The 26,898-nt window shown below is 39.3% G+C and overlaps 1 protein-coding gene across 3 annotated transcripts in view; it reads left to right on the plus strand.

Moving 5' to 3' along the window:
• Positions 1 to 26,898, plus strand: part of GRIN2A (glutamate ionotropic receptor NMDA type subunit 2A) — a 184,741-nt gene that overhangs the window by 150,777 nt on the left and 7,066 nt on the right. For 2 of the 3 annotated variants that reach the window (XM_030484241.1, XM_030484242.1), the window contains 3 exons: positions 7,925 to 8,112; positions 19,845 to 20,083; positions 21,680 to 26,875. In XM_030484241.1, the coding sequence (XP_030340101.1) occupies positions 7,925 to 8,112; positions 19,845 to 20,083; positions 21,680 to 23,470 (2,218 nt within the window). In that variant the 3' untranslated portion in view covers positions 23,471 to 26,875. Of the gene's footprint in view, positions 1 to 7,924; positions 8,113 to 19,844; positions 20,084 to 21,679; positions 26,876 to 26,898 lie in introns of those variants that run through there. The other variant, XM_030484243.1, reaches the window with a different exon arrangement.

Consider the following 26,898-nt stretch of genomic DNA (forward strand, 5'->3'; position numbering starts at 1 on the left):
CAGTCGGTGTTACAACTGTAGTCACCCAAGCTAGGAATTGGAAAGCTGGTTTGCAACTGGGCAACTGCTATTTGTGCTGAAAGACTGCAGAAATATGAAAACATTTACATTTGCTGTTCCATCTAGGTGCATTTTTCAGAGGATCTGTTCACTAAAGTATCAATTCTGAAGTCTAGTAGCTTAAAAGAAATGTGTGCCTGAATTGGCGTGACTTTCCTGCTCCTCCTCCTAGAGTTACTGCTACAGCGAGTAGAGTGCAGGGTTTGGACTACGAAGTGCCACCAGGCTGGCAGCACAGAGAAAGACTTCCTGTGGCATTTCCATTGGTGGCAGGATTTTCTGGCATCAATTTTTCTGATGGCTGGTACCTATTTCACTGTCACTTGCCATGCTTTCAGGAACTGCAGTTATTCTCATATTATTGACATTCTTCATGGAAAGAATATAAATGTGCTGCATTTTTAGGAAACAAAAAAACCCCCTGTCTCTCCTGTTCAGCTGATCCAGAGCAACTTGCCTGTAGGAAAAAAATGGTTTATAGTAATTTATTTCAAGTTCCTTTACTCAGTACCTGAGTCCTCTTATGATATTGGGGGGGAGGGGGGGGGAACCCAAAAAACCCAACCCAAAATCAACAAACGGTTGTCTGCTGTGTCTGTATTACCGTTTTTTTAGGTAATGCAGTTATCTGTCTTATGTCTTTAAATATGCCAAAGTACCTGGAAATAAAATGAACAAGTGAAAGTAGCTATATCCTATTTAACCCCTCTTCTTTTGAGAAGAAGCTATACTAAGTCCTAGTATTCACTTGATTTGAGGGTGAGATCAGGTGCTTGGTGAACTTGGTGAAGCTGAATTTATCCTTCATTATGCTGTTGTAACTGGGACAAAACCTTTACTCTAAAAATACCTTCCCCCTACTTGACTTTTCAAATGTTGTGATTTGATAAACTGATGCTTCTCACGTGCTTCATTGCTTTGCTTCTGAGACCTGAAGTAGAATGCCATTCTGTTGTATGAATTAATCATAAAAGGCACGCTAAATTTTCCATTAGTTTGTTGCTAAGGGAAATGTTACAGGGACTGGGAAAGTGGGTGAACAGAGGGGTAGTGAATGGGAGCTCCTGAGGGGTAAGGAGGGTGAATATACTCACTCAGGTAACCACAGCCAAGTGATGTAGCAGCTCTTCTGGCAGCCTGAGATTGCCCTGACAGGTGAGGTGAAGCCTCCACAATCTCTGACAATGGTGTTAATGTCTGTCAGGGCTTGCTCTTTCAAATTGCGTGTCTACGTTTTCTGTGTGAAGATTGAAGCGAGGACAGTTTGAGCTGGGAGATGGGAGAAAAGGTGAAAGTGCATTCCCTGCTAATGAGTTCATCATTTAAATGGGTTCAACTATGCCAGCCTGTGTTGTTGCAGGGGGTGGTTATTAAATTTTTCCCCTAATGAATTGGCAATGTCAAGATGTCAAGAAATCCACCCAGTGTGTTTGAACATAAGGTCTGTGTGGAGCTATTTGAACATGTGCTGAAAGATGTAGTCACTGCTGGTGATCAACTGCCATCAGATAATCCGAAATGCATTTTACTCAAACTCAAGTAAGCGAAGTCATCAGTCCTTCATGCTGAAGGTTAAATATCTGCTTCTCTTGCTCCAGCAATAGCAAAAGTGTCGCTTTAGAGCACTTCCAGTGAAGCCTTGTCTTCAGAGCAGCCTTCTTTCCCTTTGATTGCTGCAGCATCCCATAGTGACCTTTTGGCATTAGATCCCCTGGATATAGTTTGAGATGCACAAATGACATTGTGCCTCGCATTGTGCACTCTTGACATACTTTCTTTTATCCCTTCTGTGCAAAAGAAGGGATAAAATGTAAATTATTAAATTTGTAATACATCTGTAAATCCATAGTGTAAATCCATCACATTTTAAAGCCAGTAGTTTTGCACTTGCTGCCTTCCCAACAGTGGTATTGATGGTCTTAAAACATATGCTTATGTTTAATCCAGCCTTAAGTGGATGCCACTTTTTTTGCCTAGTATCAAGTCACAAATGCTATTTTAAGGGTCATATAAGGCATCTATTCTGCAGACTAGGCAATTTATTTTTAAAAGCAAAAAAGCTAAAAAGTAGTGGGGTTTTGCAGAATGTTTTGAAAATGAGCTGTGACTTTCCAAAATTATGCTTAGGGTATAAAGTTTTAATAGGTAAAAGTGGTTTTGATGGAGGGGATGGGGGTAAAGAGGGGAGGGTGAAGGTGGTGTTAAAAGTATTGTTTGAGGATTAACTTGAAGTTTGTCTTATTTTGTTATAAGACAGTCATTTGAGATAGATACTGTGCTTTCAAAAGACACAACTGGAGCCTTACTAAACAGGTATGACACTTGCTGTGTCATAGTCTTCATAGTCTCTTCTGGATTTATTTACAACAACTTTGAGGAATAGCATCTCTTAGGTTTTTAAGCCACCTAGGCAAATTTCAAAAATAGATCTGATTTCATTAACTGTCTTTCCTCAGAATACAATGTATATAATTTATAATGAATAATTATTCTTACATACATAATTCAGCTTTAATTTTTCAGAGTAAGGCCCAGAAGGTGCCTATTTGGGTTCAAAGTTCTTTTGTCTGGCCATGAAAAGAACCTATTTGGGGTGTTAGAAAACAGAAAGAAGTAAGAGTGAGAAAAATTGATTCCGATGTTAATGTCCTGGATCTGACAGATGAACACGGCCCTAAATGGTACCCACTTTAGCAAGAAATGAATTCTGTTGTAGACATTCTATGTTTGGATTTACTGCAGTAGTTGAAAACCGGAAAGTGACTTCAGTCATGCTCCAGTTTCTCTGATCCTCAGTCAAAACACAGCATTATTTGTTCCATAGATTGCAGTGCTTGACAGAAAAATAGAAGAACATGAATAAAGAATACTGCATTAAAGCATCCCTCTCATTTTCTGAATTCTATCATGTATGTCATAGCAGGACACAAAGCAACTGAAAGAGATGAATTTCTGGTGTGGTGCATTACTGTTTGTTTCTCCAGACTACTGAGCAGATTGCCTTTTTCCCTCTTGTTCCATCAAGAAAACAAGCTTGCTGGAGGGTCATGTAGTTAGTTAAGGAAGCAAAGTAATACTTTCTAAGTGAGCTATACTTCTGTTGTGGAGGAAGAAACTATGACTAATAAAGGACCATTTTCCTAACCCTGATTTTCTATTTTTATCATAGGAATTTGATGATAAGTATGAGCCAATAATAAAGATGGGGAAATTATAAAGAAGTATTTTCAGCTTTTCTGAAATTACTTTTCTATACCTTTTCCTCTAACTTTCATTTTCTTTACACAGGCATTTTTGAATGTGTACAGCAACACTTTAGATAATGCTTTTTTGCAATAGCTATTCTGATTTCTCAACTCTTACACTTCTTGGTGTCTCATAAATGTTTAGGCACAAGACTGTCCACATTTGTTTTTCACAGATCTCCCACTTCAACTTATTACATTCGGTAGTGCACTTTTGGGTATTTTTAGGACTGTTACAATTCATAATTCTATAACACCTGGTGTTCTCCTGTTCTGTGTGAGCTAAAATTCTCCCTAACCCCTCTCCTCTTTGTGCTTGCTGGGTAATGAAGGACATCTGCCTTTGTAGTCTCATATAAATATTCCAAAATGTTTATTTTCCCTCCTTCCCAGTATTATTGCAGTAGTTCCAAGGAAGTTTACAAACCTGCCAGTTGCTCAGATGAGTCATAACACTGTAGTTCTGTTCCTCTGCATTCATTGAAGATGCCCGATGCATTTGGCTACTTCATGGCAGTCATAAATCTTCTTTCTTGCTGCATTCCAGTTTCTGTAGTTCTCTTTCATCTTTCTAATAATTCTTAGCAGTTTATTTAGACCTACACAATGTGGCAAAGCTTTTTGCCCCCTGAAGTGGCTGCACTGAAATGGCAAATTAATTGATTCCATTTTACATAACTAAGGTTTGCAAGAGTCTTTGAGTCTTTCTTGATGTGGGGTGCTGTGCTTGGTGCCTGTAAGCTGTTCCGCTTATGTAACTTAAATAGCAGAGCGGTCAGTGGTCAAACCAATGCAAAGCTTCTCAGCTGTCTGGCACGGATGAATTTGCTGCCACAAGGACAAAGATGCTGGGGCTTGCCAGAAAAAGAAAAGGAAGAAGAAAAGGGTGAGTAGAGCACACATCCAGGCTTGCCAGTCCTGCCTTGAGAATGACAAGACAGAGACGGGCTACTGCACCCAGCAGTCACTGCCATGCACACAGCTTGGCTCTTCCGTTAGTGCCAAGCAAAACAGCAGATGTGGCTTTTCCCAGATAGACATAGCAGGAAGGGAAGTCCTCTGCGGCCCCAGCAGCCTGCTGCCCTGTGCAAATGCCTGCTTTGTCTGCTTCCAGACCTTCTGCTCACTGCCAGACTTGGAAAGGGTCAAATTTCAGACTTGCCCAGACTTGTCTCAGTTTTTGGAAAGTCTTGTTAAGGAATGTTTAAAGTTTTCTGAAAGTTCTTAAAAATTCAGAGCGTCAGGAATTCACCTCCTACTGATGGAAGAGTTGGGTGCCCTAACATCCCAGAGCTTCAGTCATGGCTTGTGACTCCCTGCCCACGCTGCAGGGGTACATCATGTTCTGAAGCTTGGCTTTGCAAGGAATAGTACTTCTGTAATCAGCACATTATGATTACAGAGAGTAATTATAATTATAACCTTGAGAGGTTATAAGATTTATGTTGGAAATATATATTCTGAATGTAAGTTTGTAGACAGAAAGACTTTTTGAGACCAATCAACTTTTTTATTTACAATTCATACATTGGGCAGCAATCGATAGCAGAACCTTTCAGCGCGCGGCATCTGTCAAGAAAGTACTTCATGTTTTAAATTAATTTGGTAATGAGATTTATTGTGACCTTGTAGAAATAGTATAGAAAAAAACCCTCAAAAGTAAAACCTTCTGTGTCTTCAGAACCTGCTTTGCTTGTAGGTACCCATTGCAGCTGACGAGAGACTCTGGGAAGCTGGGGAGGTGGGTCCACAGTGAGTGAGTGAAATTGTGATCGTGCCTTGTCTTTCTGTCCCAAGGTTTTACTACTCTGCTCAGTAACTAAGAAGGCAAGCTGCGTATGAAGAGCATGATTTCTGAGGTAGCATAAGACTTTTGCCCTGGAGTCTTTAGCAAAGTTATCTTCTTCCTCTGTATTTCTGACTAAGTCTGTTTTGACAGAAGAATAGCTGAGTCTCTTTATATTTTTTCTGTGTTTACCAGCATGTGTTTTATATGCTGACATTGCAAAACTACGAATCCCAGAATAAACAGATGACAGATTCTAGAGTGTGTTTTAACTTAGGTCAGCTGGTTGCAGCAGTGCCTGCCCACGTTAAATTCCAATCCCTTGCCTGAGCCAAAGGCATCCACTAAGATGGGGAGTATCCTACCTTTCTCACAGATAACTGCAGAGGTCTAAAAGCATGAGATTGCATTGTATTGATTATGGCAATTGTCTGCTGTAGATCAGAACTGTTACAAGTATCTTGAGGGTATGACAAACAGTTTTCTTTTTTTTCCCTTGTGCACTTACCCATAGGCTGTGGATTGTTCTTCCTCCCTACACAAACCAAAGATTGTCTCCCAAGTGGTGAATCAAAGCATGTCATTTAGAGAGCTGTCTGGTCTTGTGTTGAAGACTGCAGCTTCAGCAGTACCCCAGCATCCTCTTGGTTATCTCCAGTTTAGTTGCCCTCAGTGCTAGGTAGCCATCCATATCTTTTTTCTGGATTGAATCTGTGACGCATCACCTACCAGATGTTTAGCAATTGTTTTCTCTGTGTTAAATTACCCATTTAAAGGAAGGAGGGAGTCAGACTTTTAGCATTGATGGAGCTCTGCTGAGTTTTAAGCTGAGGGAATAGTTTCAGGGAAGAGTGGAAAAACAAAGGAAATGATGGCTCAGCTATTTCTTTTAATGGCTGCATGAGCCACCTGTACTTTCTCTAAATTAACTACTTCACTAAATTCCAATTTGATGACTTCAGTGGTGACCTTTGGGGTAAGTATCCTAGAAGGGAAGCAATAAATACAGCGAACAGTCACTTGACCTTCACTCTTCACTGTTTCGTGACAGCACACAAAATCCCACAACCTCACTCTCTCCTGGTATTGCTCTTGGTTTAATAGGAGATGGATAGGGGTATATTTCAGTGCCACAATTTTATTATCTTATGTAGATTCCTGCAAAAGCTGGCTTCTGTATGATTGATTATTTAAGAACAAACATGGAATGAAAGTATTTTTTCTTCCTGTCAGTAGCCAAACTCTGGTCTGCCTAGGTCTTGCTCTGTTCTCTGGATATAAATGAAAAGCTTTGTCAACTTAAACCAGTTGAAGCTAGTGGCTTCCAAAGTGATTCCGAAACTTCAATAGCAACAGAATTCTCAACTGGTATATACTGATATATAATATAATTGAAGTTGATGTTCTTGTACCTGTTTGTGCCACAATTAATTTATTTTTCTAATTCCCTTTCCATGAGGAGAGGTCCCAATTGCTATGAGCAGTATTTTGCCAGCCTCTGTAATTTTCATCCAGCCAGGAAACTTTAGCGGTGCTCCCCAGTCATGCTTTGTGGCTCCTCAAAGGTATGGCAGTGCTGGGGAGCTGCAGGGCCAGTCAGAGTGGCAGAGGAGCAACCTGTGAAGCCAGTTGTGTAGCTGTGTCCTCCCCGTTCCTCTGGCTCCTATGGGATGGGAAAAGATGTTGAAAAAGCAGTGTGTTACTGGGGGATGTGATAACTTTGGTTTAGTGCATGATTTAGGAGGGGTTTCACTGGAGATGATACTGCTTTCCTATTGCCTCTGTATTCTGCTAGTCTTGTGCAAGTGGTAGAAATCTTAAAGGTTTTGGCTGCAGGTGAGGGCAGCAATACAAAATAAACCTAAGTTTTATGTTTTTTTTCTTTCAAAGATTGCAAATGAATTTTTGTAGGTGGAAGAATATCTTTGTTTTGATCAAGGTCTACTGCTGGCAAATGATTGTCCTTGCAAATGGCCTCCTCTTGTACATGCACTTTTAGTGGCTTCGTTTGTGAAATATCCATGCACCTATCTCTTCTAACTCTTGCTTTACAGTGCTTCTTAAAAGGACACCACCAACCTCTTTTCCTTTCCTTACTGACTTTGTTTTCCTCTTTTTTGTTGTGTTCCCTGTATACCTGAGAGACTGGGATTATCCCAGTCTTAGATTGGTATGCAAATGACCTGAAAGGCTTGAACGTTTCCCCGTGTTCCTTTATTCCTGATGTGCTCTAGGTGCACAAATAATATGTTTGCAACTGCAAATCATGAAGAAATACTTACTATAATTTTTAAGCAAGATTTAGATAGCAGTACCAGGTATGCTCCAATACCTTCCTCTGTCTTAGCAAGGGCTTAACCTGCACTTTCATTGTTTATTTCTGGAAAGAGACATAAAGGAAGTCTCTGTGGCAAACTGGTGAAGTCACATTTTCAGTCTCATTCACTATTTTAAATAAGCTAATTGATTATTGTTTCAGTTCTAAATTCTCTGTTGTCATTTCTATTGGTTTTGGAGATAATTTTGCATCTAAAGGTATTTATCCATTTTGAAAGCAAAGATACAAAGATAACAGGGCAAGACATTCTGTAGCTTGGTTTCTCAGTATTTTTCAACAGCATCCCCTAAAATAGAAATGCAAAACTATGTGTCCTACTTTTCCCTCACTAAAATAGATGTCTTTTGTTAATTTTAGATACAGCAGAGCAGGATATGTAATTAATGATATCAAAGAATCCATATGATATTTAACAGGGTCCTAACATCAAGGACAAAAGCCTGACAACAGCTGTACCTAATGATTTGGTTTGTAAAATGTTTTCTTTCATTTCAGGAAGTTGGATGCTTTCATCTATGATGCAGCAGTGCTGAACTACAAGGCTGGAAGAGATGAAGGCTGCAAACTTGTCACAATAGGGAGTGGATACATCTTTGCCACTACAGGCTATGGAATTGCCCTTCAGAAAGGATCACCTTGGAAGAGACAAATTGATCTAGCCCTCCTTCAGTTTGTTGGAGATGGTAGGAACCAGTCTTTGGCCTTTCTTTTCTTTCGCTATGTATGCACAGTGAATTCAGTTTTAGTAGCTCTGAGACTTCTACTACTCTTAATAATCTTTAGAAAAACGAAACAAATGCAAAACAAATGAGTAAAATTATTTTTTGATGCTGAGACAGGAATTCTCTTCCATTCTGTTCTAACTCACCTCACCGCCAAGGGCATTTGCATTTATTTTCAGAAAGTGTTTACATATACATCACAAAGTAATGCTGGCCTTAGTGTTAGAGAGCTTTCTTAAATTTATTTATTTTCTTTCTTAATTTTGCCTTTGAGCAGTTCCTGAGGAGTTTTTACTTGGTTATGTTTCAATGTAGCAAGGTGGGGGTCGGTATCTTTTCCCGAGTAACAAGTGATAGGATGAAAAGAAACAGCCTCAAGTTGCACCAGGGGAGGTTTAGATTGGATGTTAGGGAGAAGTTTCTTCACTGAAAGGATTGTCTAACATTGGAGCAGGATGCCCAGGGAAATGATTGAATTGCCATCCCTGGAGGTATTTAACAGATGTGTAGACGTAGCACTTAGGGACATGGTTTAGCAGTGGGCTTGGTAGTGCTGGGTTAACAGTTGGACTCGATGATTTTTAAGAGTTTTTTCCAGCCCAAATGATTCTATGACAATTTTGCTGAGTGTTTAGCTCAGTTCAGCTGGTGTGACTGATGCCTAATCTAGGATGGATTAATTTAAACTTCTGGTGAAAGAATGTTTATGGAATTGAAGTAGAGTGACTGGTTTTACTGGATTTCAAACAGCTATTTTTTATTCTAACACTAAAATAGAAGAATTATAGGTCCTCTTGGCAGTTCTGCCCTGAGCAGCTTTGGTGTATTTGTAGACAGTAATAATGACTTGAACTACATTTTGAATGTAGAAATGTTTCTTTGCCACAATGAAACTTCAAGCCTTTCACATGTGCATGCAAATAATATGCTGGTTAAAAGATGTGTGTTTATGACTAACTAAAATCCTTCTTCAGATTGGAATATGGGGTGTGTTACATGACCTGTTGGGTTTTTTTTTTACATAGGTGCATGTGTTAACTTTCCAGTTCTCTGTCAGTGAAAAGAGGGTTTTACTGAAAAATAAACATGCACTTAGTGTCACCAATAGAATACCACTGAGAGTAAGAATGGCAAATTTCTGTATAATAGGACAGTTTAAATGGCAAAGTGCAGGACCTCAGCATAGCAACCTCCTGTTCCATGAAAACCAATACAGTAATTTTCGTACTGGAGACAGTGAGTGTGATAGTCTTCCAGCACATGGATTTTATTCCTATTATAATACTTAATGACTGCAAGAGATGTAACCATCATGACTGATGCATTTTGTCTGATGTACCTATAGAGATGCTAGTGTCATCATTATTGATCTGCTGGATTTAGAGAGGCTTATGGAAGAAACATCGCTTCCTCCTGCTAAGGAATGAAGCTATCACCCATAATTGCTACGTTTCAAGCAGTTACATAGTCTTGTTTTAAACAGTTGCTAAAATCTTTGCTTTATTTTTCTATTTGTGAGTATTTTGTGAACAGAATATTTTTCTATTTGTGTAATACTCTTAAGAAGTGTCAGGTGCTGTAATTCTGACCCAGAATTAGAAGTTGAATTCTTTGCCCAATACTAAAGAAGAAAATGCTTCTGTAGCCTTAAGGAGGATCTGAGGTGTCTTTCTCAGTTGTGGACTAACCCCTCTAGATGTTGCCAGAGCATCACTGAGGTTTTCATTCTTTTCACCTTGCATTTTCTTCATGCTTACTCTTTCATCATTTTTGCTACTTCTCATCCAACAAAAAGAAATGAAATCACAGGGAATGAAAATAAATTAAATAGAAGGGAAAGTATTCGAATCTATTCAAGAAAAAGCTTGTCAAAATACCAGAGGTACCGCATTTTTATGCATCGCTTTGTCTCTGCATATGAGGGAGAAAACTAAATAGATGGGAGGAAAGAGGAAAAAATCTTATCATGTATTTACAGTGACCTATGGCTTTACATAGCATATGAACGCTTATATCTTTAACCCATTTTTAGTAGCTGAAAATAATACAAATGAATTGCCTACAAAACTCAGTGTTAAAACTGTCGTGAATAATTTATAGACTTGCAGTAGATACAGATAGCACTGAAGTGAATGAAGCCTTGTCATGAAATGTCTGTTCCCATGTTCATCTTGCTCAGATAATACTTCAGAAGATAAGCAAAAGTTTTGAATTCACAATCCTCCTGGTTTGTTCATGTGCTTATGGCATCTTACTCAGTGTTATTTTTCAGTGCCTTTAGAAAGTACTCTGAACAACCCATGAATGCTAAAATGTTCATTTTCTCCTGTAAAGGATCCCTGAAATTGTTCAGAAAGTGGTGTGGGCACTATTAAAGAAAACAGCAGTTGGACATATAAGATGTGTAGGAATTATTGTAGGTATGTTTTCTTTAGTCCCAGAGATGTTTGCTGTTGTGTCTCACTACATTGTGTCACAGGTTTAGATGATAATTTTCAGAGAAAAGACCCAAGCAAACAAATAGGGAGAAAAGAAAAAAAAGGAAGAAAAACAAACCAAAACCCCACAAAAGAATGATATTGAGGTTGAAATTTCTTCTACTGATTTACAGAGCACATTGCAGGTGAACTGGAACAAAGCACCAAGAAATTAAATGTAAAGAGTGATTGCCTGGAACTAGCATGGCCTGATTTTGCAATATACATCTAACTTCAGTAGTTTGATGAGTAATCTTTGTAGCTATGAACTTACATAACTCTGTTTTTGTAAATTAGAAGGGATGAACCCAGAGTTCAGACCAACATCACTTTGCTGTATCACTAAAAATCTCTTTGAAGTTATCTAGACTAAAAGCAAGCATGGGGGGAAAGCTTCATCTTAAGATTATACCCCTGGGAAAGCTTCAGTGGAGTCTGAATTAGGTTGTTTAAGTAAATAGGCAAACACAGATGAAGGCAGAAATACTTCTTTCACATGTATAGCCTTTGCTGACTTTATTATTCTTTCAGATTCAGCCTATAAAACAGCAAAACACCTAATAGTTATTGAATTATTATTCAATATATGTAATAGAATATTCCTCACAGAATGGGTTAATTTCCATGCATGATTATAAATCTAATGAGTTTCATAACTGTAAAAAGAAAAATGCTGACAAGTTGAACAAACACAATTTCTTTATATGAATGTTAGGTTAGTAAGAGGAGAGATCCTTTGGATGATATTAGATATTTGGCTAAGACCAAGTAATTTGTTTAAAAGATTGCACCTAAAAAGCCCCATGATTTCAGCTCTGTCTTACATTTACACAGTGATGAGATAGCCTTTTGAAATGTGTTTCAGAGCTTTCAATTTCCTCTGCATATGTCTTTCTCCTGTGATTTTTCTCATTTGATTTTTCCTTGCTTCTTCTACATCATTCTCCTATAAAACCAGTTCACTGACACATCGAAATGAGATTTTTGCACAATAGATAAGAACCTTTTCCCTCTTCTTTGCTGCTGTAAAACATCCAACTGCAGTATTAATGACTTGTTCATGCAGGAGCATCTATTCATACTTTCCAAAGTTGATGGCTTTGAATCCTCTCTTCACTGGGAAAAGAAAATAAGGTAAATGCAGAGGAATGTAGGTTTGGTTTCAGGATAACTTTAAGCTTAGCCTGAGTAGTTTATGAGTGTATACACAAGTAGTGTTCTGATCCTGAGGATACTTCTTCTGAGTGGACAAATTATGCTGACAAGTAACAATTACACTGTGAAAGCAGCTGAAGTCTCAGTGGAAGGAAGCAGGCTACAAGATGCCAAATGTGTTTCTCTAACGAAGAAAAGAGACAGAGGGAAGGAGGATGGGAAGGAGTTGCTGAAATAACCCCAAAATGTTTCATCACGTGGTCTGTGCAGGTTCATATACGCAGCCCAGTTCATAGGAAATTGAGATGAATATGCATATGCATTTGTCAGAGTAATTGCTTTGGAACACTGAATCTTTTCAATATAAAGAGTTAGGAGTTGCTTTTTCTTGTATAAAGAATGTGAGGAAAGTGTATTACTGGTGAATTTCTGGCTTTGTACATCTTACATTCTGTACATCACATCTCATTATCTGCAAGAACTTCCAGTTGACAAATAGCATCTGCAGTTTTGTTTAAAATAGTGGCTCATCAGGGTAATTCTCTGAAGCACAGTGGTGGTCATGCTTTGGTTTTTTTTAGTTTGCTGTGGTCACAATATGAAACTTTCATGTTTTTTAACAGAGAAATAAAAATATTTCTACTGAGATGCAAACACTGTTTCTTAATCTTCTGTTGAGAAATAGAAGCACCCAGGAGTTCAGAAGCAACTGAAATGGTACGGCTGCTAAGAAGCAGCACCATCATTTTGTTTGGATCTTCCGCCCACAGCCACAGGAGTGTGTCAGCACAGAAATGTTGTGCACTGAACACTCACATGAAACGTGCTTTGATTTCTTTTCTAAACCTCTGCAAAGAGCAGCTGGGCAGGCTGGCATACCCAGAACCCAGCATGTTCCCCTTGCAGCTGCCAACCACTTTTTTGTGCTAGTTTGCAGTTGGTAAGTCAGTAAAGGCTCAGGCACACAGCCTGTGGAATGTAGTAAGTCTGTAGATGCTGGACTACAACATTTGTGAAGGCACCCACATCCTCCAGCCTTCAGTAGCAGGAACTTTTGACCAGCTGTCTGAAGGCCCAGGTATTGCTGATACTCCTCTGGCTTGGGCTGCACAGTGCCATTTAAAACAGAGTGGTACTTACCTAAATATATCTTGCATAGTTCAAAAGACATTGCTTCCGAAACCTATAGCATCATGTCTTTGGGATTTGGAGCAGAATCACTGGTGCCTAGTAGGTGAGGAGAATTTCTTTCTCTATTCTTCCCCCTCGCCCCGCATCCCTCCCTTTTGCCTGTTCATTTGTGAGCAAATGAGATTATTGAACTGCAAATGACAAAGCTGCTTTGGGATTAAGAGAGTAAGAAAAGGGCTTCAGAGTGTGGAAGGGATGGACAGGACAGTGAGGAGCTGTTAGCTATGGGGGCTGCAGCAGAAATAGAGGGGAAAAAAGATGCATGACAAGCAGAAATGGATAGAGTCAAGGAACAGGAAAATGCTGGGTAAAGAGAGCAAGTTTGGGGAGCAGTGGGAAAGTACCAACCAGCTGGTACTACTCATCTGAGGTATTGGTAATGTATTGTGCTACCTGTAGGTTACGAGCTCAGTTCAGATGAGGGTCTGGGAAGAGATCTCCAGAAAAAGAAGGGCAGATGGTGTAGTTGTATTAAGCCCTTAACCCTTAAAGCTGCAACCTTTAAAGCAATTAGTGACACAGAGATGTAAAGAAGAAAACTAGGTTTGGTTTGAGTTTCCATACAGAGTCTGTTATCCGCTTCTTTATAACTTTCAGTTCTGGTTATCTTTATGTGCTTTTAGGATGGCTTAGTACACTAAGAATTATTTTCCTGGGTGGATAATTGCTTCCCACTCCCTAGTGGTAATAGGTAACTGTGGAAATGAGATTTGCCCCCTTACATCTGGAAGAGGAAAGCTCTTTGCTGTTTTTTTTACATATTTTAGCATAAGCCTTCCAAATCACTGTCTAGATGATAAGGAAATGTAGCACTGTGACTCACTTGGCTGTTAAAGACCAAGAAGGAAATACATATGTGATTATAAGGACATATTTTCAGTGTGTGCTGCTCAGGCAGAATACACCCACAATCCCAGTGATTTTCTGTTTATATTTAGTGTCCTCCTCAAGCAGTGGGTGGAACAAATGTGACTGGAGACTGTGAGTGTATAAGTGGAGGGTGTTTGTGTAGCTGAACAAGAGTTAGAGGGATTGTAATACTGAAAGTCATGCTTAGCAGTTCTGATAATTCATCCTTAGCTAATGGGGACATGTGGAGTGCAGTCATTAGCTCACAAGAAGTAGTTTACTGCTGTCAGTCATCTGTGTTCCTCATGCTATTTTTACAGTGGGAAATTACTCAGAAAATAAGAGAGATTGTTTTGGGGGATCCAGACTGAATTCCAAAAGTTGCTGTGCTTTATATAATCTCTTCCATGAAACATGCTGGATGGATCATTTAACTAGTTCAAATTGAAATTGATGAGCTTATTGAACCAAATGCACATCAACTCGTCTGGCTTCTGACACCGCTATTCAGTAAAGACCTTCTCATGTTAGGGTCCAAGTGAAGGGGCGCTACCTTCCTCATCCATCGCTCAGTGGGAGTCCTCACCAGAGTAAGTGTGAAACAGTGTCCCCAGATCTGAAAACTACCATTTGTCCAGTCTGAATGAGCAGATGTTTCTGCTAGTGCAGCCACCGTCTTCGAAGATGATGCCCTACATCTGACCATTGTGAAAGTCTGTATTTAACCTTTTTATTCAAGATCTGTAACTGGTATACCTCAATGTTCTTTATTTGTATGCTGGCTCCTGAGGCTGAAACTCAGGCTGCACAAGTGTCACCACCCCTTATACTGTCAATACCAGCCTGTTTCTTTTTGCACCTTCTGTTTTCACATGCACTGTGATCTCCATCTGGGTTGGCCTCCTCCTGCCCTGCATCTGATACAAGGCCAGGGCATGTGCAGAGGTCTGTCGTACTTAACCAACAAAACAAAAAAGATGTCAGGCTGCAGCTCGGCTTTCTCCACTTGGACAGAGCATCCTTTCCTTGCTTGTCCTAGGCATGCTCCGGCAGAACAGGCAGACCACACTTAGCTAGGGATGGTTGCAATGTGTGACAACACGGGAGAATTAACATTTCTAGACAACTCCCATTCATGCAAGGCAGTGTTTTTTAGAGTCACAGGAGGGTGACTGTCCATGCAGCTGCAGCTGGCTGGGACACTTGATACAGGATGCGACATTGGCGCAGGCATGTCCAGCACCGGAGGTTTCCATAGCTCAGGGGGTTGCAGTGCCTTTGTGGAGCGGATCTCACTGTGTAAAGCCAATCTCTCACCCACACTCAAGAGAGCAGTAGCACATTTTAGAAATGCCACTGCCAGAGAAACACCCATTAGGTTACTTTTTCCTCAGTTTGTTTTAGGTTTGCTGTTTCTCTCATGTTCTATTGGCACCTTGTGCCAGGTTTTGCTTTGCAATAATGTGAAAGGAGCAGGCTGGCCCTGAAATTTTTAGTTGCAAACAGCACATGAAGTGTTAAAAATCTATTTTTGGATTCATAAGGGACAGATAAAATAGATTTCTTCTCCCTCTATGTGTGAGAATAATTTAAATAGGTTAAAATTAAGGTAAGAACGTGATGAGAATACCCCTCTAGAGTTCCTAAGGAAGTAGTTGAAGCAGCCTGTGAGCCATCAGTGATTATCCCCAGGAACCTGTTTTTAACATACATGGTTAAAGTAGAGCAGAGAAACACTTGTCTGTTAAAGAAGAAAAATAAGAGCTCAGTGAATTACAGACTTCAGTGATTCTAAAAATATTAAAACAATTAATTAGCTATTTAATTTGATCATTGGAGGATAAGAGAATCAAAATTTAAGAGTCAATTTTCCAGTTACAAATCTTGTAAAATTAATGTAATTACTCATCTGGCAGGATAACTGTTCTTGCAGAGAGTGTAGATAGATACGTGAAACACAGGTAAATAGTAAATTCTTCACAAGGATCATTTCTGTTTCTTTTTCTACTTAGTCAATGCTTTGATTGTAATCTCTGTTTATATTTTTGCAGTTTATTCTTCCCTCACATAACTTTTAATGGTTTCTTGACAGATATTTCTCACATGTAGAGCTAATTCCAAAGTCCTATCTCTAACCATTATTATTTCTTCAATTTCCCTCCTTCAAACACTCTGTCCAGACTTCTGCTGGTGGTGTTTCCCTGCGGCTGGCTGAATGCAGCACACCTTTTGAAACCAAACTGTGTCTAAGACTTCTGACTGCTATTCCGGGCTGTCATGAGTCTGTGCTTAATCTAGCTGTATCACACTGATAAACCAGCCCAGGCTTGGCTTACTTCGTAGAATCCCAGACTGGTTTGGGTTGGAAGGGACCTTAAAGCTCATCCAGTTCCAACCCCCTGCCATGGGCAGGGACACCTTCCACTAGGCCAGGTTGCTTCAAGCCCCGTCCAACCTGGCCTTGAACACTGCCAGGGATGGGGCAGCCACAGCTTCTCTGGGCACCCTGTGCCACCACCTCGCCACCCTCACAGGGAAGAACTTCTGCCTAAGATCTCATCTAAGTCTCCTCTCTGTAAGCTTAAAGCCATTACCCCCGTTGTCCTGTCACTGCATGCCCTTGTAAAAAGTCCCTCTATTTCCTAAGAGTGAAGATCAGAGGAGGTAAATAATGGACTTTGTTTTGATTTGGGGGTGTGTTTCACTTGAGGCTGAAGTGTGACCCACAGATGTACTGGCTGGCACTGTGCTTTTTGGTGCTTGTCAGCAGCTGTGGGAAGGAGAAGACTAAAAGCTCTCTGGCTGTGGCCTTAGAGAAGGGAGTGGAGGCACTGCCAGGCCTGTAACTGTTTTGTCTGTGTTTCTGTGTGTATACACACACACATATATAAATATATAGTGTAAATTGTAACTGATTTATATAGACCAGAATTAGCAGCCTAATCTTTCCATTCCCAGATAATATCATTTAATAAATATGATAATCCAGTGATTCACAGTGCTTTGCAATCTGTAAAATAGCGTATTCCTTTTGGGTGTTAATTAACAGTGATTTCTGTCATCGTCAGATAGAAGGGAAGTGGTATTGCAACAGCAGGATCTGTGAGACTCTAGGGTGCTTTGTTCTTTGTTCTTTGTAGCTTGCCAGGGCACTGTCATTTATCTCGACTCAACAAGTTTGGTTGGTTTGTGTAGTGATGTTTTTGGAAAGGTTAGTGGATTATCAATAGTTACTTTAGATGTACGTGCCAAAGAGAAAGGCAAGCAGAGGAAACAGTAATAAAAGAGAGTTTTAAATTCCTTCATGAATTTTGTTAAAGGGCACAGCAGTCAAATCAAATTGATGTTTGACAATCATGGGAGATGTGAATTTTCCTGTGGGAAGTAATGAGGGCTGATTGTCAGAGCCTCAGCTACTAATACGCAAAGCAGAAACATTGCTCTCTCGTTGGACTCGGGTTCTTTTCTATAGCCTCTGTGAGTTTTGTTAACCCCAGCCATCTATGTAGTGACAGTGTGCAATATCTATACTGTTACAGTTCATAATTTATTGTCCCTATGTCCTGGATTAAAAGACTTTTAAAGATTCATTAGGATTGACTTTCTTCTTTGGGGATGCTCTTATGTATTTTGAAGATTGAGCACTGTAATTTGGGAGAAGATACACTGTCTTTTTCAGATGTAGAGGTTCAATTCATGTTTCAAGCACAAAACTAAACTCAGAATTAACTAGGAACAGAATCATATCTCTTACAAATTTGTGAAATGCCTTTGCTAAAGCGCCTCAGTACTTACCCTTTCTCCTTGAATTTTTCCTTCACATTCTATGAGAAGCAATTTATCCATCACAGTCTTGTGTTCCACTTCCAATTCACACATCCAAATTATCTGTGGGCTGCAGTTCTCCTAGTGCTCTGGCACTCTATCCTGCAGAATGCTCTTGCACAGCAGGTCATCGATCTTCTAGTCTATCTTGAAGGTAGCTTGGGGGTAGGAACTAGAAGATCTTAAGGTCCTTTCCAACCCTAACCATTATATGAGTCTATGAAATGCCAGTATAGCTTCTAGACTTCCCCCCCGCCCCGATCTTTACTCAAATGATGTATGGCTTGTAATACTGGAAATGTATTCTCTAATCACTGGGTAACGATTAGGGATCTGTAGCATGGGAATTCTTCCCCCCAGCTGAAGCCGTATCCTAAGTTGGGAAACACCAAGGCAGCTAATTCTGTACTTTCTGGTTCTCAGTATTGCCTGCTGTATTTTCTAGAAACAGTGAAGTATATATCAGTAAAAATAATAATAGTTACTCAGGTAGCTATATCCCTAAGAGAGTAAGAAGGCATGTATGCACATGCAGTGCTTCAGTAAGAAAAGCACTAAACATCTGAAAATTAATATATCATGCAATATAAGAAACAATCTTGGCAGGGACAGTTACAATTTCTTGTACACCTCTGTCCATGCTGGCAGTAGCAACCACTGCTAAGTGACACTGTCCTTCATCTGAGGCCAGATCTCATCAGTGAAATATGGATTCTGAGTCTAAGAACATGCAACAGAGGGAGAGAGTGGGTCTGCTTCCTTAGCTTTAAGTAAATGAAGTGTTTGAATGGCAGTAAGGATGTGGCATACCCAGAAACAGAACCCAGGGATGCTCTGTTTCAGGCACGTGCTGAAACTGGTTTGTGCTGCTGCCCAGCAGCAAAAGGCCAGAGGAGACTGTAAGAAGCAGCCTAGGTGATCCAGAGGGGGAGGCAGGAGCAGAGGGCACCACAAGACAGGAGGCTGGGAGTATGTGATGTGGGAAGGGTTTGCAGTTACAGCATCTACCAGGTCTCTGTAGGAAAACAGAAAATGAAGAGAAAGCCAGGAGAAGAATTGTGTTGGAAAGATACCACTACTTACAGTAAAAATTAAAAAAAGAAACTTAAATAGGAAAAGGGGCATACTGTATTCCTGCAGGTATCCAGGCATTAAGTGACAGTTACATTTCTATAGTATGAAACACCATAGATTTTGTTAATACTGTATCATATACAACTCTTTTTCCTCACTTGCTGCATGTGCTGTATGGGTAAAGTTAGTCAGGCTTTCCATTTCCAGTGTAACAGAACTTTAGACACAGTGCTTTGGGTGATTTTACATCCGGTGTCGGTGATTGTCATTGCTTTGCCATAAATGAAAGTATTATGGGGAAGCAAACGAGAAAGATTTGATAAATAACATCTCTTTCTAAAGTGCTTGTAGATCAGAAACTGGTTTCAAACTGCATGCCCAAATCAGTTCACCTGGTACTGAAATGCAGCCAGCTGTGAGAGGAAATGTGACTGATGATGATTGCAGGGCTGGCCTGGTGCAGAACCCCGGGACAGCCACTGCTGGGCCTGGCTGCTGCTGCTCATCCTCAGTTTTTAAACGTGCCATTCAGTCTTTGTTGCTTGGATAGTCTGTCTGTCTTTCAACAGTCAAAAACACCTTCTTGGGCTGGGAGGCTATAAAGTAAAAATATGGAAGGCATAGGAGGATGCAAAGGATATGGAGTAAGGTTGGACTCTGGAGTACACACATGGTCTTACTACTGGCTGGACCTGCAGATGGGAGCAGCTCTGGTGGCACCTATTGGACTGGGATGGGAGGAACCTGCTGGATCTGAGTGTGCACCAAATGCAGCTGTCATGGGTGGGGTGGAGGAATTCCCTGGAATGGGAACCCTCCAGCTCCACCCTCTGTAGGAAGTCATACTAGTTACAGCAAGCAGAAGAAAGTTTTACCCAAATTACAGATCCTGCTTTGTAGAACAGCCAGCTTCCCACATAATTTATGAAATCTGGAGGACATCTGAAACTGCGGTGCTGTGAGTTGAAATCTGCTATATTAGCAAATCCTTAGTAGATAAAACTAATGCTCTCCACAAATAAGGCATTAAATGGTGATATATTTTTAAACTTGCAAAGACTTCTGAATACTGTGAGCAGTAATTTTTGCATTCTAACTGGTTTAACTCCTTGCTTTCCCTAGGGGAAATGGAAGAGTTAGAAACCCTGTGGCTGACTGGTATCTGCCACAACGAGAAGAACGAAGTCATGAGCAGCCAGCTGGACATCGACAACATGGCAGGAGTGTTTTACATGCTTGCAGCAGCCATGGCACTCAGTTTAATAACCTTTGTCTGGGAGCACTTATTTTACTGGAAACTTAGATTCTGCTTCACTGGAGTCTGCTCAGATAGGCCGGGATTGTTGTTCTCAATCAGCAGGGTTAGTATTGCTTTAGTTTTCCCTCTTCAGGCAACAGACAGAATAAAAGCTACCTCCCTAAAACATTCTCTTTCCTTTTATTCCCATTTGGACATTTGAAATACTTGTTAGAGCATCAGTGTGATGCTCTGGAGTTGTCAACAGGTTTAGGATATACTCGCACTCCATGGGAAGCTTTTTCTCCATTAGATTATTCTAGGGTATGAATTATCATATGCCAAGATAATAAGTAATCATATGCTGAAAACAAATACATGCAGGGAAGTTCTGATGAAGAAATGGTAGATGCAGGAAATGGATTCATTTCCCCCCAAAAAAATCCAACTGCTAAATTGGTGACAGATACCAGCTCTCATTTTTGTGCATTTCTTAAACAAGTGGATTTTAAGTGATAAAAATATACTGCGATATTTTTATAAGCTTTTCTTGATAGCAAATTTGAATAAACCATATGAGGTCAAACACAAGTGTCATTTATGTTTGATTAGACACTAAGAAAGTGTCTAACTAATGATAAATGATAACTTTATCAAACCCAAAGTGGATTTATATATCCAAATAACTGATACCTGTTGTAAAATAAGGGAAGTATGTGCTTGTTCTTATATTTTTAACAAATTAGTTGGGTTTTGTCTTTTTTTTTTTAACATAGTACTCTCATTATGTAATTGATTTTGCTGGATTTTTTATATAGCTGAGGAGAATTGAAAATGGTACTAAAATGCCTAATTGCTTTAAAATGTGCTGAAATTACCCTGTTGAGTAAATGGGACCTTATTGGAACTGCATTAAAAATACTCTGCTCTACCCTCTTAGGCATTGTCTAGAAAAGCATTTACACTTTTCCCTCCACATTTTACATTTGAACTTTATATTTTTGGCCTTTTACATATGAAATTCTCCTAATCAATGCAGGGGTGTGGAGGGGTGGGGGGAAGTACTCATTTCAAAGGCAAATGTCTGGGAGTTGCAAGTACACAGGGTTGGAAATGTCAATCGAGCTCACAGGAGTGACCCAAGAGTCTGGAATTAAAAGATGGCTTCAGCCTTTTGCTCAAAATGAACTCAAATTCAGGATTTAGAGCTGGGTTGGTTTTTTTTCACATGTACTGGGATAGGAAACAGAAAAGCTAAAACACAATAGCTAGAAACCTTTTTATTTCTGTGACAGTGAAGAGTATCTTAACTTCCAAGGAAATAGCCTCACTGCAGGCTTTTCTAGAGGGGTAGCTTAATCACTGGTTTAAAATACTTGTGTTTCCATTACTGAAAGTTAGTTAAATTTTGTGATGAGACCAGGCAACCTTTTGGGGTCCCTTCTAATCCTGTTTTCTGGAATAAGTAGGGGAGGCCAACATTGGCCACTGGTTTGTGAAATACTGGCAGTTTTTCTCCTTTACAGTTCCAACAGATATGGCAGAAATTATTCCTTCATATCAGTGTAAGTAAATGCTGAAGGGATAGATATGTACTTTAATCTTTCTAGTCATTAGATAAGCAATGTTTAATCTTTTTTATTGCTAATTAAAAATAGAATGGAAATGTTTAAAATGTACACCTAGTGATTCTATTTGTTTTGAATTACTTATATTACAGGGTATTTACAGCTGCATTCATGGAGTACACATTGAAGAAAAGAAGAAGTCTCCTGACTTTTCTTTGACTAATTCCCAAACCAACATGTTAAAACTACTGCGAACAGCAAAAAATATGACCAATATGAACCCTTCAAGAATTAACTCCCCCAAAAGAACAGCTGATTTTATTCAGAGGGGTTCCTTGATTATGGACATGGTCATGGATAAGGGAAACTTGATGTTTTCTGATAACAGATCCTTTCAGACAAAGGACAACTTTTTTGGTGACAACATAAGTGAACTGCAGACACTTCCTGGCAATCGACACAAGGACAATCTTAACAACTATGTTTTCCAAGGTCAGCATCCTCTCACGCTGAATGAATCCAATCCAAATACAGTAGAGGTTGCAGTAACAGCAGAAGCAAAAGCAAACTCCAGACCTAGGCAGCTTTGGAGGAAATCTGTTGAATCTTTACGTCAAGAATCTGTACGTCAGAGCCAAGGTTCCCAGAGAGAAGACGGGTCAGATGAAAACAGGCAGCTTTCAGTGAAAAGCCAAAGATACCTCCCAGAAGAGGTCATCCATTCAGATGTATCAGAGACATCAAGCCGAGCTACTTGCCATATGGAACCTGAAAACAACAACAAGCACCACAAAACCAAGGACAATTTTAAAAAGAGGACAGTAGCATCAAAATACCCAAAAGACTGTAGTGAAGTGGAACTGACATATCTGAAAACCAAACAGAGCTCTCCACGGGATAAAATCTACACAATTGATGCTGACAAGGAGCCAGGATTCCGCTTGGACACACCTCAGTACATCGAAAACATTGTCCTTCCAGAAACTATAGAGCTTCCTGATGTTTATCAAGATCACAATGACATCTACAGGAAAGCAGAACTTGCTAACAGGACTCCCTCGCATAATGAAGACAGTCTTCCAAATAATGACCAGTATAAACTTTATGCAAAGCACTACACTTTAAAAGATAAAAATGCTTCCCTAGTTGACATGAACGATAGATACAGGCAGAATTCCACCCACTGCAGGAGCTGTCTTTCCAATTTGCCCACTTATGCAGGACACTATTCGAGCAGATCTCCTTATAAATGTGACGCGTGCTTGCGGATGGGGAACCTCTATGATATTGAAGAAGATCAGATGCTGCAGGATACAACAAACTTATCACTTCCTGAAGAAATATATCAGCATAGTTGGTCACAAAACAATGCCCTGCAATATCATAAAAAAAACAAGCTGAGGATTAGCAGGCAACATTCTTTTGATAATATTGCTGATAAGTCCAGGGAAATTGATTTTGGAAGACCTTCTCGTAGTATAAGCTTGAAAGAAAGAGAAAAATTTCTACAAAGTAGTCCATACGCAAGCATGTTTAGTGTTCCCTCAAGCAAACTGTTGAGCAACAAGGCCTCACTTTTAACTCATGCTCTGGAGGACAGTAAGCGGAGCAAGTCCCTGTATCCTGTTCACTCAGATGATAACCCCTTTCTGCACTCGTATCGTGATGACCAGCACTTATCTCTTAGGCGAAGTCCAGCTGATCTTTATAAACATTCATTACCAACAAGAGGAAGAAATGATAATTATTTAAGGTCATCCATAAAATCTACAGCATCTTACTGTTCCAGGGATGGTCGGATCCATAATGACATGTACATTAAAGAGCATGTTTTGCCTTACGTTGCAAATAGGAATAGCTTGTACTCAACTCCAAGGGTTTTAAATTCCTGTAGCAATAGACGTGTGTGTAAGAAAAGGCCTAGCCTTGAATCAGATGTTTAAATTTTCCATGAACACTTTATTTATAGGGGAAAAATAGTTGCCACCATCGTAGAGGGAGAATTTATCCTGTAACAGTATCCTGCTATGGTAAATGATACCTAAACCTCTCCCTTTCCCAATGTACTTCTGTACATGAATAAGTAAACTAGTATGCTCTTACCTATTCTTTTAAAATATGTCTTGTTGAAAAGAATTTAAAAAATAGCCATTTATGTATGCTTTATATATAAATGGCAAGCTCTACTGAAAGAGCCCCAATATATGTTGGCAACTATGCTGTTTTGTATCTAATTATTTTACTATTTCAGTTATTATTCTAATTTATGTTGCTAAATATCATTCAATGTACTTTTGTCCTTAGCAATGTTTAATGATTTTCTAGTACTGGATAAGCAATATGGTATGCATGTAGTATGACACAGACAAAAAGAATTAGGAATGCATTTGCACAGAGTCGAAAATAAGGCTCTAAAAGAGAACAGAAAGCTAGACTTTCAAAAATATATTTTAGCTTCATAATAATTTTCAAAGCCAAATAATATATATATAAAAAAAAACAAACCCCAGGACCTTAATCAATAAAGTGCAGTGTGTTAGCACAAAATTAATATGTTCATTCTAGACTGACAGAAAATAAATGGGGAGGCGGCAGGCCCCAACATGTGAACTGCTGTGAACCAAAAGGAAGCCCCATGGATATCGGTTAATGTTAATGTACAAATGCTTTTCTTCTATTGCACATGCACTTAACCATTGCAAACTAAGTTCATTGAAAAGTCTGCAGTCATCTTGTCAGAAATTTCACAGCTGCCTAATCCAGAGTATATATTTTTAGATACCACTATATGGCACTTCCTAAGGAGCTGTGGACTTTATTAGCAACCTTGAGGCCTAATGTATACCTAAGTTTGCATTTGCCCCTTCCTGGTGATTACTCAGGGCTGTATAGTATTTCTTTTATTCCTTCTCTTCCCAAATCAAATCCCAACCCACTGTAGTTCTTTGTTCATAGTGTATTAGTGGCATCTAATTAATTGTATGTTAATAGTATTAAAGCTGTTAATACAGTATCAAACACCGACAGCCATACAGTCAGTGTGATCAGTGAGGAGCACAATACCATTTATTTGCACACGCAGTGAAGGATGAATGCATTCTGAGGGACTTATTCCTTCCAGAATATTGTGCATATTTGCTGAACATCAGACCATGTTTTTTAACCTCTCTGATCTAGTCTGTTATGTAGATTGAATATATGCACACGTAACTAAGGAGAAGCATCTTTATTATCACTTACTGGTATGCAGAGATATTCACATAACAGGGGTGCATTGTTGTATGACTTCTAGTAAAGATCTGTCAGATTATTTCACAAATGAATTGTCGTCTACACATCCCTTCTTACCCCTACTGGAAAAAAACCCACTAGTTTTTTAACCATAAGGGAGCATGGAAAGGAAGAGAGGAAGCCTTTCATGAGTAGAGTGTACAGCTGTACATTTAATTTAAGCTAAAGAAGGAAATCTAATTGCTTATATACTTAAATACTGACAGCATTCAACAGGCAGTACTCTCCCATACTCTGCTACTCTGAGATTTGCTTTAGGTTTTTGTGTAGAGGAGGTTTAGGTTATTCAAGCATTATTCCCTACTTTTCATTGAAGAACAGCGTGCAGGGAAACCGTTACCGCTGTGTATTGGAAAATGCGAACATTACCCTAAGTTTCCTCTAAACTGACACTCTTTCAATAGCATTTTGCCCGTCAGCATCTGCATGCCAGAGGTGCAGGATGCAAGCTGTTTCATTTCGTACAGCACACTGCAGAGCAGAGTGGCAAATGGCAGATAACATAAATGATGTAGAGGGACAAACATTCTTGAATTTTGTTTACAATTTTGTTACTAAACAGCTTTAAGCCAACTTTAACTATCAAACAGTGCAGAATGAATTCTTAGTATTTACAAATGTATTTCTATGTTCACCATGATGGTGAAGGATGATATCTTTGAAGGAATTAAATGTAATGAGATGTGGGCTTCCAAATCATTTTCCAGCTTCCAAAAGTCCCAGTATACTTTATTATAAGTATGTTTAGAAAGCATATCTGTGGGTATCTGTACCCTTTCCAGAGCAAATATGTTTTGAGTATTCTTTATTCAACATTTGGTCCCAATTATTGGCCCTGATTCACAGGGTATGTTTTCTGGTTCCTCACTGGATGTAATTTTTTATAAACAGAAGATCCTGATCTGCCCTTAGAGAGATTCACCTTTCTTAGGAGTAGTTGTATAAGCTAAGCAGGACTAGGGTGTTTATTAGATGAATGCTACTTTTCATGAGCCAAAACCTTTTCCCAAAGACATAATACTAGTTGTCTTAGGTGTACAGGAAGGCAAATGCACTTGAAGGCATAAATATTGTTGTAATGAGTTTAATAAAAATATTTCATGCAAATTTTAATTTCCAATCCAAATCACAGTATATTAAGTAAAATCTTAAGTATTTTGAACTGTCTGGTGTGTTTCGGCAGATACGGTATTTGGTATATCATGCCAAAACCTGCCATGCAATTCACTGAGAGTTTCACCAAGTGAATTGTGAAACTCAGTGGTAGGTAGCTCTTGTTTTTCACATCATCTTAAAGCTCCAGAATATTTGCTGATCACTCCAAGGGTTTTGTATCACCATCTCTAGCTAACTAGACAGACACAATTCAATATATATACAAGTACTGTATGTGAAGTGTTTGGAAAGAAAAATTCCCATTAACAACATTTTGTAAGTGAACCATTGAGATCCAAATGTAAACATCCTAAACCCAGTTGGATTTATCCTTCTGTGAAATGTACAAGCAAATTAGCTATAAACTCATATATTGCAGTGTTGGCTTTTTCTGATTTGAGCAGATTTCTGGTGACTGTAGAGATTTATTATTATTAGCTACGAATATGCCATACAACCACCTCCCCTAAACCAAAAGAAATTAGAGACAGAGGGAAGACTTGATAAGGTTGCACAGCAGTTGTTCACATGGAAATAAAAGATGCTGCCTTAAAGGAGGGGTGGGGAGAGAAACAAACAACAAAACAACAAAACCCTCCAAAGATACTGAAAGTAGAGGGAATAAGGATCTGCATGCATTTGTTGTTTTGATCTTGGTATATAATATGAGTGAATAAAGAGGGAAGAAAAGGTTAAATTGTAGAGTTGTAGGCCAGTAGCTGGTACAGTTGCAGATGTATAAAAGTAAAGAAGAAGAAGCTGAGAAGTTGAAGGAAAATCTTCAACAGTAGAGCCACAAGCCACAGCTTGTGAGGCTCAGCCGTAGAGCGCGTGGAATTCTGAGTATTGCCTGAGCTTTGTTGATATATTTGCACTGACTTTCAATTAAACTGAGATCAAGACTTTCTGTATTTCCCTCTCTCTC

This window comes from Strigops habroptila, chromosome 4 (genome assembly GCF_004027225.2).
Source record: "Strigops habroptila isolate Jane chromosome 4, bStrHab1.2.pri, whole genome shotgun sequence".
Lineage (NCBI taxonomy): Eukaryota > Metazoa > Chordata > Aves > Psittaciformes > Psittacidae > Strigops > Strigops habroptila.